At 46.7% G+C, this 13,286-nt stretch overlaps 1 protein-coding gene across 4 annotated transcripts in view; it reads left to right on the top strand.

Moving 5' to 3' along the window:
• pgm3 (phosphoglucomutase 3) overlaps window positions 1-13,286 on the top strand; it is a 47,145-nt gene that overhangs the window by 10,090 nt on the left and 23,769 nt on the right. For all 4 annotated transcript variants that reach the window (XM_033025645.1, XM_033025647.1, XM_033025643.1 and 1 more), the window contains exons 5-10: window positions 351-484; window positions 4,148-4,343; window positions 4,875-5,032; window positions 8,778-8,861; window positions 9,658-9,756; window positions 11,588-11,707. In XM_033025645.1, coding sequence (XP_032881536.1) covers window positions 351-484; window positions 4,148-4,343; window positions 4,875-5,032; window positions 8,778-8,861; window positions 9,658-9,756; window positions 11,588-11,707 — 791 coding nt within the window. The remainder of the gene's footprint in view (window positions 1-350; window positions 485-4,147; window positions 4,344-4,874; window positions 5,033-8,777; window positions 8,862-9,657; window positions 9,757-11,587; window positions 11,708-13,286) is intronic.

Genomic DNA, 13,286 nt, shown 5'->3' on the forward strand with positions numbered 1-13,286 from the left:
CTTGTCAAACTATACCTTTAAAAAAAAACGCACAAAAGTGCTGGAGTAACGTAGCAGGGCAGGCAGCATCTCTGGAGGACATGGATAGGTGACATTTCAGGTAGAAGAGTCCAGATGCGTCACCTGTCCATGTCCTCCATCGATGGTGCCTGACCCCTCTGAGTTACTCTAGCATTTTGTGCTATTTTCACATCCTCTTTTAAACTCTTGGATCACATTGTATCATCACTAATTTCACAAGACAGGGATCCTGGACTATTCTGTACTGCGTTTGCCAGCACTGACAAAGATTAAATGTCGGATTGATGATAAGCGTTTAGTTTTAAATTATGTGATTCCCTTTGTTGCAGACTATGGTCTTGTCAGCACTCCACAGCTGCACTATATGGTTTGTTGTCGGAATACCATGGAGCAGTATGGAATTGCAACAGTCGAAGGATATTACAAGAAACTTTCTCGTTCATTTATTGCCTTGACTAAGCAGGTATTTTATTTTTCTACCTATTAGAAGAAGTGATTCTTTTTTTTTAAACTATATTAAAAATACCCATTGAAATTGTCAAATAAAATCCAAATTCTACTAAATATGTCTACATTTGACAGCCATGTGATTGATTTGTTTAGAGATACAGTGTGGAAACTAACCAGCGATCCCCGTATGCTAGTACTAGGCTAGCATAATGATAATGATTATCATAATGATAATGATAATCATACTTTATTAGCTAAGTATGTTTTGTAACATACGAGGAATTTGATTTGCCTTACAGTCATACTAATAAAAGGCAACAGAACACACAAAATACATTTTAACATAAACATCCACCACAGTGACAACATCACATTCCTCACTGATGGAAGGCGAAAAAAAGTTCAATCTTCCGTTCTTTGTCCTCCAGCTGTCGGGGTCCTCTAACCTTCCGTTGACGGGACAATCTTACTCCCGTAGCCAGCGGCGGGCCTCCTCGTTGAGGCGATCAGGCTCCTGCATCAGGGGGATGTCAGCTACCCGCGCCGGGCGATCTGACCCGGGTCGGGATTTGTCGAACGTCGTGCGGCTTTTGGAGCTGCTGACATCGGTCTCTTACCCGAGACTGCAAGCTCCTGATGTTAAAGTCTGCAGGCCGCAGTTGGATCGTCGATCCCAGGAAAGCGATCGGCTCCGATGTTAAGTCCACGCCCTGCAGTGGGGCTCAAAGTCAGTCCCGAGCAGGCCTCCAGCTGCACGATGTTAGGCCGCAGAGCGACCGGAGATACGACCCGGAAAACAATCAAGTTCAAGTTACATTTATTGTCGCATGCACCAATTGGTACAGTGAGATTTGAATTACCATACAGCCATACGAATAAAAAGAACACAATACACGATTGTGTATTTGAATTTAACATGAACGTTTCCCACTGTGAGGGGAGGCAATAAAGTTCAGTCATCTTCCTCTTTGTTCACACGTGGTCGGGGCCTTTGAGCCCGCCGCAGTTGCTGCTATGGGCCATCTCGCCGGGATGATCGGAGCTCTGGCGTCGGAATGGAAGAACACACTCATCGGTTTGGAGTTTCTGAATCGGCCACTTCTTACCGGAGACCACGACTTCCGAAGTCCACATGCCGAGCTGGGCGGAGATTCAACACTGGCGACCCTCGGCAAAAGATCCCAGGACTCTGCAATGTTAAAGTTAGCACCGCCCGTGGCTGGAAGCTCCGCAACCACAGCTCCACGGTGTTAATCAGCAGGCTCAATACTCTGGAGCTCCAACACGGCGATCCCTGGATGTTTCTCCGGCAGGAAAGGCCGCGCCAATCGTGATGGTAGGCTGCGAGGGGGAGGCGAAGATGTGACTCGGAGAAAAGACATATCTCCGACCAGGAAGTGACTGGGAAAGTGGTTTCCCCCCCACCGCCCCCACATAAAAAGGTCTAATGGGCCTGTCCCACTTAGGCGATTTTTCAGCGGACTGCCGGCGACTGACAAGTTGCCTGAAAAAACGGAAACTGGAACGCCGACTGTCAGAGTGGAACACACGCATACACACAAACACTTTGCTTCCTTCACCAGCCCGTGTGAATTTTTTAGACAACGTTCCCCCTGGTTGCCCTGTCTAAAATATTCACACGGTGCAAAGCCAAGGTGATATAGACACACGTCACGATGAACAGGAAGGTTGGCGCTGTAAAAAGATGGCTAAAGCACAGTGTACGGTAAGTCCTTTAAAAGAGGGGGGGGAGATGGAGTGGAGACAACTTTTAAGAAGCCAGAGATACACGGCTGTGAAGCTCGGCGGTCTTTTAATATTAACGGTCGGTTATCCTTGGTTCTGAAAACTACTGCTCACCTTTTTTCCCCCAATGAGCCAATGAAATTCACCGGTCAGCACCAGCTACAACCTCCAAGAACCTTCGACCTCCTGGCAACCCACTAGGACCTCCTGGCAACCTTCCTACGGCACAAGAATTCTCGCTACTCTCCATGGCGGCTTCATTCTAGTCGCCGTTAATTTTTCAACATGTTGAAAAATTCATGGCAACCATAATGAGCCCGTGACTAGTTCCCAGAATGCGGGAGCTCCTCACGACCATGAAGGCGACTCCCCGGCAACCACCCGCGAGCATGTGGCACTCATGTGGCAACTGCATAGACTCTTGCAGTCGCCTAAAAAGCCGCCTAAGTGGGACAGGCCCATTAGAAACCTTTAAAAACACATTTAGACACACTAAAAATAACAAAAAGGGTGAAAGGACGGACTTCTGCTGGCGAGGCTGCCACACGATGGTGCCACCCAATCGCATCTCTGGCAAGGTATGAGATTGAAAAAAAGTTTCCCCCGACCCCCTCCCCCACCCCCCACATAAAACAAACCAAAGAACATTAACACAAACTTTCTAAACACACTAGAAATAACACAAAAAAGACAAAAAGATCAGACAGACTGTAGGCGAGGCTGCCATTGAGGCACCACCCGTTGGTATCACATGAGGGACAATTTACAATTTTACCGAAGCCAATTAACCTACAAACCTCAACAGGCCAGGCAGTATCTGTGGAGGGAGGGACAGGCGACGTTTCCCAAACTGGAACATCAGCTGTCCATTTTTCCACAAGTGCCGGAAGTGGCAGCGCTGCCTTGCAGCTGCGGCTCGCCTGCAGTCCGTTTGTCTTTTCTGTTTTTTGTTTTCTTTTGTCCCGTTTTTACAGTTTATTTCGGTTTATTTAGTTGTGTATGTGTGGGGGGGTGGGTGGAACATGTTTTTTGACTCTTCCTTCGGGAGGATGCGACCTTTCCTGCTGTATCCCCCGTCTCCGTGTCTGTCTGCGCTGAGGCCTATCGCGGAGCTGGCGGCCTCCAACTGCGACCGATCTCGAGGCTGCGGAGGCGGAGCCAGGACTTACCAAAGCGAGGCTGGCCGACTTCAGGGCTGTGGTTGCGGTGCAACCCAACTTCCGACCCGACTTTGGAGCCTTGGAGGTTCGGCCGCGGGCCAGTGGACGACATCATCGGGAGCTCGAGTTCTGTTTTCCGGAGCTCCCGCAACTACAGCTGCGTCCGCTGGACTGGAGGGCGGCAGCTTCAGCAGCTTCGACCGCCCCGGGCCGCGGAGTTTGAACCGGCCCGTTTGCGGAGCACGGATTCAGCCGCGGGACTTACCTACCATCACCCGGCTGGGTCACAACATCGGAGGCTTGGATTGCCTCAGCGCAGAGGGAGAGCAAGGAGGGAAGAGACAATGACTTTGGGACTTTAAACTGTGTTGAGTGTTTGTTATTTATTCTATGTTATGACTGCAGGCTAAACCATTTCGTTGCACTGAAAAGTGCAATGACAATAAATTGAATCAAATCAAAAAATCACAGATGCTGCCTGACCCACTGAGTTTTGTTAGCACTTTGTGTTTTGAGTAATCTCTGGGTCTCAAACTGAAGCGCTTTGAATAGTTAGGACATCAAATATTATAGGGAAAAGGCAGGCGAGAGGGAAAATGATCCAGCCATGATCAAATGGCGGAGAGGACTAGATGGGGAGCCAAATGCCTAATTCTGCAACTTTGTCTCATGGAAAGTCTGCTTTACTGAGGTAGTCGAATGAGAATGAGTTTTTGTGAAATCTGTCTCAAACACATTGTTGATGTATCTCAATATTTCATCTGCTACAGGTACCCTGCCATCCAGAAGAAATGAGACAACTGAATGTGGATGGGGCAAATGGGATAGGTGCACTAAAGCTAAATGAATTGGAGCCTTATCTTGAGAAGAAGCTGAAGTTAAAGTTGTGTAATGATGGTACAACTGGCAAACTCAACTACCTCTGTGGTGCAGACTTTGTAAAAGTGCAACAGAAGCCACCTCAAGGCAAGTTTTAATGTTATTTTTCTAAGGTAATCTTTTAGCTATAAAAATTCTTCCGACATTCTCGGAGGCTATACGTTCATCCATTGCGTCATAACGCAGTGTTTACAAATCTTACCCAACACCCCTGCCACTCATGTGCCCCCTGGGGTGAAATCCCTTCCCTGATTTGAGGGGCGTCTCCACCACACCCTGCCCCCTAATGTCCAGCAGCGGGAGGGTCCTAGACTGTGGTCCTGGGAGGTGAAGACCACACTCTAGTTGGGGATAGATTGGTTCAGTTGCCTGATAACAGCTGGGAAGAAACTGTCCCTGAATCTTGAGGTATGTGTTTTCACACTTCTGTACCAGGTGTCTGATTGGAGAAGGGAGAAGGGGGAGTGAGACTAGTCCTTAATTATGCTGGCGGCCTTGCTCGCGTTTCTGCATGAGTGATCATTAGACAATGTCATTGCTAAAGGAAGGAGGGCTTCTATTTAATGTCTGTCCTGTCACTGTAGAAAATGTTAACAGCTGCACTTTGAATCACTGCAGGTTTGGATATGAAGGCAAATGAACGAAGCTGCTCATTTGACGGTGATGCCGACAGAATTGTATATTATTACATTGATGAATCCGGGTCTTTCCACCTCCTTGATGGTGATAAGATTGCAACTTTAATAATTACATTTCTAAAAGAACTTCTTGCCAAGGTATGTTTTCCAGAAATGCTGCCCTGATGCATAAACAGCACCCGAGGTCAGGATCGAACCCGTGTCTCTGGTACTGTCAGGTAGTGGCTCTACCCGTTGCACCACTGTGTTCCAAAAACTGCTGTTTTCTGTACCTCACAGTTCCAGCTTTGTCTTCTAATTCTTTTCCTTTCTCCACCTGTCTTCATTCATCGATTAACTAGACAGCACCAAAACGATTGGTCTCCAAATTATCATAATGCCTTTGTTCTCTCCACTTCCCCCCCCCCCCCTTTTTTGTTATTTAAAAACACATTTATTGTTTGACTTGGTCTGGCCTGCTGAGTTACTCCAGCACTTAGTGTCTTTTATTTTGTCTTCCAGCACCTGCAGTTTTTTGTGTTTCTAAAGTTTCTCTATCAGCGCACTGGGATATATTTCTCAAACAAATTCAGTCATTATCTTTAAAAACAATTAGGAAAGACAGACACAAAATGCTGGAGTAATTCAGGGGGACAGGTATCATCTCTGGAGAAAGGAATGGGTGACGTTTCAGTCGGACTGTGCAGAAGGGTCCAGGCCCGAAACGTCCTCCATTCCTTTTCTCCAGAGATGCTGCCTTACCCGCTGAATTACTCCAGCTTTTTGTGTTTGTTCCCAACACTTTCCGGTTTCACTTCAGATTTTCTGTTTCTGAAGACAATGGGGAAGATGCGGGCAGATAGGGGAGGGGGATCTGCGTGGTAGAAGCATGGGTGGTAGATGAATGAAACCAGGAGGGGGGGGGGGGGGAAATGGGTGATAGGGTTGTGGATGGAGTTATGAGTTATGGGGAAAAGAGGGGAGGGGGGGGGGGGTGGGAAGGGAAGTAAAATGGCTTGCAATTATTGCTTATTTTACCCATCACTCCACCTCTCACCTAATGACTCCCATTATCACCATCCTTACTTACACCAGATTCCAGCACTGGCAGTCTTTCTGTTCCCCTTTATCACCTTCCACAGCTGTCTCCACCATTGGCCTTCCTTCCCCCTATCTGACTCCATCGCCCTTCACCCTTCCTGGATCCACACACCCCTTTGAAAAAGTGTCTCGACCCGAAACGTCACCCATTCCTTCTCTCCCGGGGTGCCTGCCTGTCCCGCTGAGTTATTCCAGCATTTTGTGTCTATCTTTGGTTTAAACCAGCATCTGCAGTTCCTTCCTACACATGTCCTCATCCCTCCTTCTCGTCCATCTCCACATCCCTGAAGCAGAGTCTTGACTCAAAAGGTAGACAAATCCCTCCCCCACACCCCCGCCTCCACACACATACATGCTGATTGACCTACTTCAATTCCTCCACAGATTGTTTAGTTGCTTTGGATTCCATCTTCTGCAGTCTCTTGTGTCTCCAATCATTGTAAAATCAATATCAAGGACAGGCCTTCGACTGAGAGTGTACAATGCTAGTCAAGTGCAATGTGGGTTGCAGGAAGGTCGAAGCTGTCTCCGTGTCATTTAAGGTGTCCCAGTTGTCAGCATGCCCTTGGCAGTGGCTGGGCTTAATTTTATTAAATAAATATTTTGTCCTTTGCTTTCCTTTAGTATTTTCTCATTGTGTTTACATACAGCTGTTCTGGTTTGCAGCCTCAAGATCAGTGATAATTAGGTTAGTTATTTTCACGAATGGAATGTGCATTCTTGATTTGCTGTGTTATGGGGACATGGTTTATTTGTAATTTAAAACTGATGGTCCCTGCTTTGCTCCAAAATGGCAAAACATGTTTTAAGAGTGGTCTTTAAAATCCTCTGTGTACCCCTGCAGTTATTTCCATTTCATCTTTCTTGTTTGTTGTGATACAATATGTTTATTGCATTCACCTGAGAACTTGTCCTTCCCCCTGCCTCATTGACTCCATCGTAACTTCATGCTGAATCAGGAAAGCAGTCAACATAAACAAGAACCCTGGTTATTCCCTCTTCAGACCCCCCACCCCAACCTCTAGTTGAGCGGAAGGTACAAATGCTTGAAAGCACATTCTTCCTTGCTGTTATCAGACAGAACAATCCTCCATAGGCTAGGGTGTAGTCCCAATCTCCCAACCTACCTCATTGCAGAGCTTGCATTTTCTTTGCACTTTCTCTGGAACTAATGCTATAATTCTATAACACTATACTCTGCACTGTGGTATTTTTGTCCTGGCACTCATACAATATGATTTGTTAGCACGCAAACAACGTTTTTCATTGTATCTTGGTACACGTGACAGTAATAAGCCAATACCACTTAAATTCCAATTAGGTTAACCCATTGGAAAATGAAATCAATTAGGGAGAAATTAAAGTGGAGCATTTCTAGTTTGGCAGAAGGTGTCTCCCATGCACTTGATACCGTGTGATTACGAGAGTTTTCAGCAAACGTAAATGCAGCATGATGTTATAGGATTGGATCATGAATGAGCAGATTTTGGACTTTGGTGCAGTGAGTTTCATTGTTTGGCTGCAGATTTTGATCGACTCCTAATTCCGAAACAAACATCATAACTTCACTTTGGAGTGGCAAGAGATGAATATAAATATATATAATATATAAATGTATATAAATATGCCGGCTGAAAGGCCATCTACCTGCTTTAGACCTTTTCATTTTAAACTGCCGGCGGACTTCCCACCCTGTTTCCTGTAAGGACTCTATCCCCTACTCCCAATTCCTCTGTCTACGCCGCATCTGCACCCAGGATGAGGTGTTCCAAACCAGGGCATCGGAGATGTCCTCATTCTTTAGGGAGCGGAGGTTCCCCTCTTCGATTATAGATGAGGCTCTCACCAGGGTCTCTATATCCTGTAACTCTGCTCTCACTCCCCATCCCCCCACTCGTAACAAGGACAGAGTCTCCCATGTCCTCACCTTCCACCCTACCAACCGTCACATACAACAGATAATCTTACGACATTTTCGCCACCTCCAACGGGATCTCACCACTGGCCAAATCTTCCATCTCCTCCCCTTTCGGCTTTCCGCAGAGACCGCTCCCTCCGTAACTCCCTGGTCAATTTGTCCCTTCCCACCCAAACCACCCCCTCCCCTGGTACTTTCCCTTGCAACCGCAGGAAATATTACACTTGTCGCTTTACCTCGACTCCATCCAAGGACCCAAGCATTCTTTCCAGGTGAGGCAGAGGTTCACCTGCATCTCCTCCAACTTCATCTATTGCATTCGCTGCTCTAGATGTCAGCTGCTCTACATCGGTGAGACCAAGCGTAGGCTTGACGATCGCTTCGCCCAACACCTCCGCTCAGTTCGCATTAACCAACCTGATCTCCCAGTGTCTCAGCACTTCAACTCCCCATTCCGAATCCGACCGTTCTGTCCTGGGCCTCCTCCATGGCCAGAGTAAGTCCCACCGCAAATTGGAGGAGCAGCACCTCATATTTCGCTTGGGTAGTTTACACCCCAGCGGTATGAACATTGACTTCTTCAATTTCAGGTAGTCCTTGCTTTCTCCCTCCTTCCCCTCCCATTCCCAGCTCTCCCACAGCCTACTGTCTCCGCCTCTTCCTTTCTTCTTCCTGCCCCCCCCACCCCCACATCAGTCAGAAGTAGGGTCTCGACCCAAAACGTCACCTATTCCTTCACGCCATAGATGTTGCCTCACTCGCTGAGTTTCTCCAGCATTTTTGCCTACCTTATTAAATATATAAATACATCTGTAAGGTTCCATAATTATTGTATCTGACCTAAAGAAAATTAACTGTAGTAATTGTACTCCTCTTCTTGCTTAGGCAGATTTAGATGTGCAGATTGCGGTGGTACAGACTGCCTATGCAAATGGAAGTTCAACAAGATACATTGAAGATGTCATGAAGGTAATAAGATTCTGAGAATGGATTATTTCTCAACCTGTAATACTAATGCAAACTGCTCACAATGGTGGCACCCTGGTTTAGCAAGTAAAGCTACTGAGCTCCAGCAATCCAAATTCAATCCTGACCTTGGGTGCTATCTGTGTGGCGTTTGCATGTTATCCCAGTGACCATGTGGCATTCCTCTGGATGCTCTTGTTTTCTCATATATCCCAGGCTGCTGGCTGGTAGGTTAATTGGCCTCTGTAAATTGTCCTAAGTGTGTCAAGAGTAGTTGGAATTTGGGCAGCGGGACTTGATGAAAAATTAGGAAGATAAAATGGGATTAGTGTAAATTCATGCCTGAAGGTTAGCATGAACCCCAAGAATCTCTTTCCTGCTAAAAACGACAAAGTGCTGGAGTAACTCAGTGGGTCAGGCAGCATCTCTGGAGGACATGGATAAGTGATGTTTCAGTCGGGATCCTTCAGACTGATCTTGTTCCCCTGATGTTGTTCAGTCTGAAGGAGTATGCTGACCCAAAACATCACCTTTTCATGTTTTTCAGTTGCTGGGTTACTCCAGAACGATGTCTTTTTTTTGCATCTGTGGTTCCTTGATTCTCCAATCTCTTTCCTGCTGCATGGTTCTAGAACACCAAGTAACATTGCCTTAACATGTAATTTTATTGGATGGAATTCCAAAAATCAATCAAGAGCAGAACAAATCAAGTTAAGAATGGACGCCAAGCCGTTGTGGATTTAAATAACCGTGTGTTTGTTGCCTGACTTCTAATGTGTATACTTGTGTTTTTTCTCAGGTTTCTGTACACTGTGTGAACACAGGAGTGAAGTTTCTGCACCATAAAGCTCAGGAATTTGACATTGGGGTTTACTTTGAAGCAAATGGTCACGGCACTGTAAGTGACTTTGAATGAAGAATTTATATCATCTCTTGCAGTGTACAAAGGTTGCATGATATTTGGAATTGAGAACCTACTTGTTATACTAAAGGCAGAATACATAAAAATTAAAATAAAATACCTATATGTTAAAATGGATTAAAAATCTGTCATAAAGCTAGAAAGAGTGCAGAGAAGATTCATGGGGTTGTTGTTAGGCTTTGAGGGCCTGAGCTATAGGGAGAGTCTGGGCAGGCTAGGACTTTATTCCTTGGAGCGCAGGAGGATGAGGGGAATAGAAAGGATGAATTTCACAGAATCTTTCACACAAGATAGGGAAATCAAGAAACAGGACATTGATTTAAGGTGAGAGGGGCAGGATTTAACACAACTTGAGGGGCAACAGTTTCACACAGAAGGTGGTAGGTATATGGAATAAGCCGTCAGAGGAGGTACAATAACAACATTGAAAAGACACTTGGAGTACATGGAGAGGAGCGGTTTAGAGTGATATGAGCCAAACACAGGCAGGTGGGACTAGTATAGATGGGGCATCTGAGTCTCATGGACGATTTGAGCCGAAGAGCCTGTTTCCATGCTGTATGACTATGATTACACATAGATAAGGCAAATTTTGACAAATTTCTCAACATAGTGATTTGTTTGCTGAGTGTGTTTAAAGAGCACAGAATGATCAAACGAAATAGTTGTTGTGGTTGTTACACATTTCAGTGCCCAGTTACAGGAGAACGTGGATTGGGCACAGGACCTGTCCTGACCACCATCTTTCCCTTTATGAGGTTATGGTGAGAAAAATAACGAACACTGGTGGCTCAGAATAGACATATAAATGTGCCACCATTTTCTGACTTTTAATTTTAATTTGATCAGCTTGCTGCGGTGTGCAAAAATTAGTTATTACATTCTGCACAGAATAATTACGTACGTGACCTCAAAACATCCAACGATGTGAAAAGACGAAGGTGAGGATTACTCTTGGGTTTTCTGCTGCAAATAATAGTAGACTCGCAGAAAAGTGTGCTTAACCCCAGTCACCTACTCCACCTATCTGCCAATCAAACCCACCCCCCCTCACCTGTGCCCATCTATCACTTGCCAAGCTTTGCTCTGCCCCACCACTTTTCCAGCTTTCTCCCCCCTACTCCATCAGCCCGAGGAAGGGTCCCAACCAGAAACGTTGCTTGTCCAATCCCGACTCTGATGCTGCCTGAGTTCCTCCACCCAGCTCTTTGTTTTGCTGAAGATTGCAACATGTGCAGTCCCTTGTGTCCCCATTACAGTTTGTAGTGACATTAAATGTGTGTGTAAGTGGATTTGGTTTTCAAATCAAAAATAGCACTGCAAATTGTATGCGTGAGTAATTCTGAAGAGTAATTGGTATTTTTCATTTGAGGAGGAAATAAGAAATCCTGATATTGGAATGCAGTCTCTCTGTCTGATAGATAGATTTAAAGCTGTACCTGGAATTAAGAATTACACTTTCAGCAGTACTGCATCAAGCAAATCTGAAACGTCCTGGCCTGTTTATTCCTACGGTACGCAAAAATGCTGGAGAAACTCAGCGGGTGCAGCAGCATCTATGGAGCGAAGGAGATAGGCAACGTTTCGGGCCGAAACCCGTCTTCAGACTGATAGGGGGTAGGGGAGGCGGGGAAAAGAAAGGAAAAAGGAGGAGGAGGAGCCCGAGAGCTGAGGGAGAGGTAGGAAGGGGAGGAGACAGCAAGGATTAATTGAATTATGAGAATTCAATGTTCATGTCACCAGGATGCAGACTGCGATTTTCCAGCATCTGCAGTTCCCTCTTTAACACTGTTTATTCCTACTTCAGGTCCTCTTCAGTAAAACAGCTGAGAGCAAAATCAGGCAGATGGCCCAGGACCAGAGCCAAATGGGAGAGAAAAGCAATGCAGCCAAAATGCTTGAAAATACCATTGACCTGATCAACCAGGTGAGTGAAACGTGGCAGCAAAGCATGTTGTAATTTGCTCCTTTGGCCGTTCCATTCATTCACAATGTGACACAGGAGGATAATTTAACTACTGGAGCGCTAATGGAAGCTGCTGGTGTTTGCGTGCTGCAGCAGAACAGGGAGCTCAGGGTGGCCATGTTGGCGACACTGGACAGGTAAAGCTATAAAATGTGAATATTGACGTGCTATAGTAGAGGTATAGCCAGGGTTCCGTGCCCAAGAACTGTTCGTAACCCAAACTGTGTGCGAGTCGTAAATAAACTGGAACGATGTGTGAGAGAGCACAGGAACAGCACTGACAGGGAAGCGAGTGGGGAGAGTGGCCCCCAGCCGGCCTCACCGTCTCAGTGCGCGTCCACTTGGCGCCTCGCTCCGCTTCGTCTGACCCAGTCCCTGATTGTTGTGACTTGTGGGCCGGAGAGTGTGGAGGGGGGGTGGGAGTGGCGGGGAGAGCAGGCATGTGGAAGTGTCCCATCTGGCGGAAGGTGCCTGCAGCAGACAGCAAATCTGTCCCCCATCCACCTCGAGAGTCTCCCAAACACTTCATATGTTCTTGGAGCAGAATTAGGCCATTCGGCCCATCAAGTCTACCCTGCCATTCAATCATGGCTGATCTATCTCTCCCTCTCAACCCCATTCTCCTGCCTTTTCCCCATAATCCCTGACACCTGTACTAATCAGGAATCTATCAATCTCCACCTTAAAAATATCCATTGATTTGGCCTCTACTGCCTTCTGTGGCAATGAATTCCATAGATTCACCACAAAAGAAATTCCTCCTCATCTCCATCCTAGAGGTACATCCATTTACTCTGAGGATATGGCTTCTGGTCCTAGACTCTCCCAGTAGTGCAACATCCATATGTTCATTTGGACGATCATAACTCGGCAAGGACCTATAGAATTGTGGTTATAGCATAGATAGAGGCTATTTGGTTCATTATGGCTGTAGAGTCAGAGTCCTACAAAATGGACACAGGCCCTTTGGCCCAACTTGTTCATGCTCCCCAAGATATCCCACCAACACTGATTTACCTGCCTTTGGCCCACTTCCCTCTAAACCTTTCCTCTCCATGTACCTGTACCACGTGCTGTTTCAATGCCGTTATAGTACAGCAATGCTGCTTTACTACCTCTCTCCCACAGCAACTCTCTTGTTCCACCCATCCATGGGCGGAAATCCTGGGGGGGGGGGGCTGGCCCCGCCATGTTATGAGAGGTGGGGGACAATCCCCTCCCCCCCCCATGTTTTGTGACCTGGGCAATACAGCCACTCCCAGGTCAGCTCGCTTGCCCCAGGTCTGGCTGTAGCGCCCAGGTCACCTGCGTGCCCCGGGACTGGCTGTAGCGCCCAGGTCAGCTCACCTGCCCCACACTCCAAAGACGTGCAGGTTTGTAGGTTAAGTGCTTCGGTAAATTGTAAATTGGCCCTAATGTGTCAGATGGTGCTAGTGTACGGATGATTGCTGGTCGGCGCGGACACGGTGGGCCAAAGGACTTGCAGTTCCCAGGTCACCTGCACGCCGAGGTCAGCTCGCCTGTCCCGGGACTGGCAGAA

The sequence above is a fragment of the Amblyraja radiata genome, chromosome 8 (genome assembly GCF_010909765.2).
Source record: "Amblyraja radiata isolate CabotCenter1 chromosome 8, sAmbRad1.1.pri, whole genome shotgun sequence".
Classification (NCBI taxonomy): Eukaryota; Metazoa; Chordata; class Chondrichthyes; order Rajiformes; family Rajidae; genus Amblyraja; species Amblyraja radiata.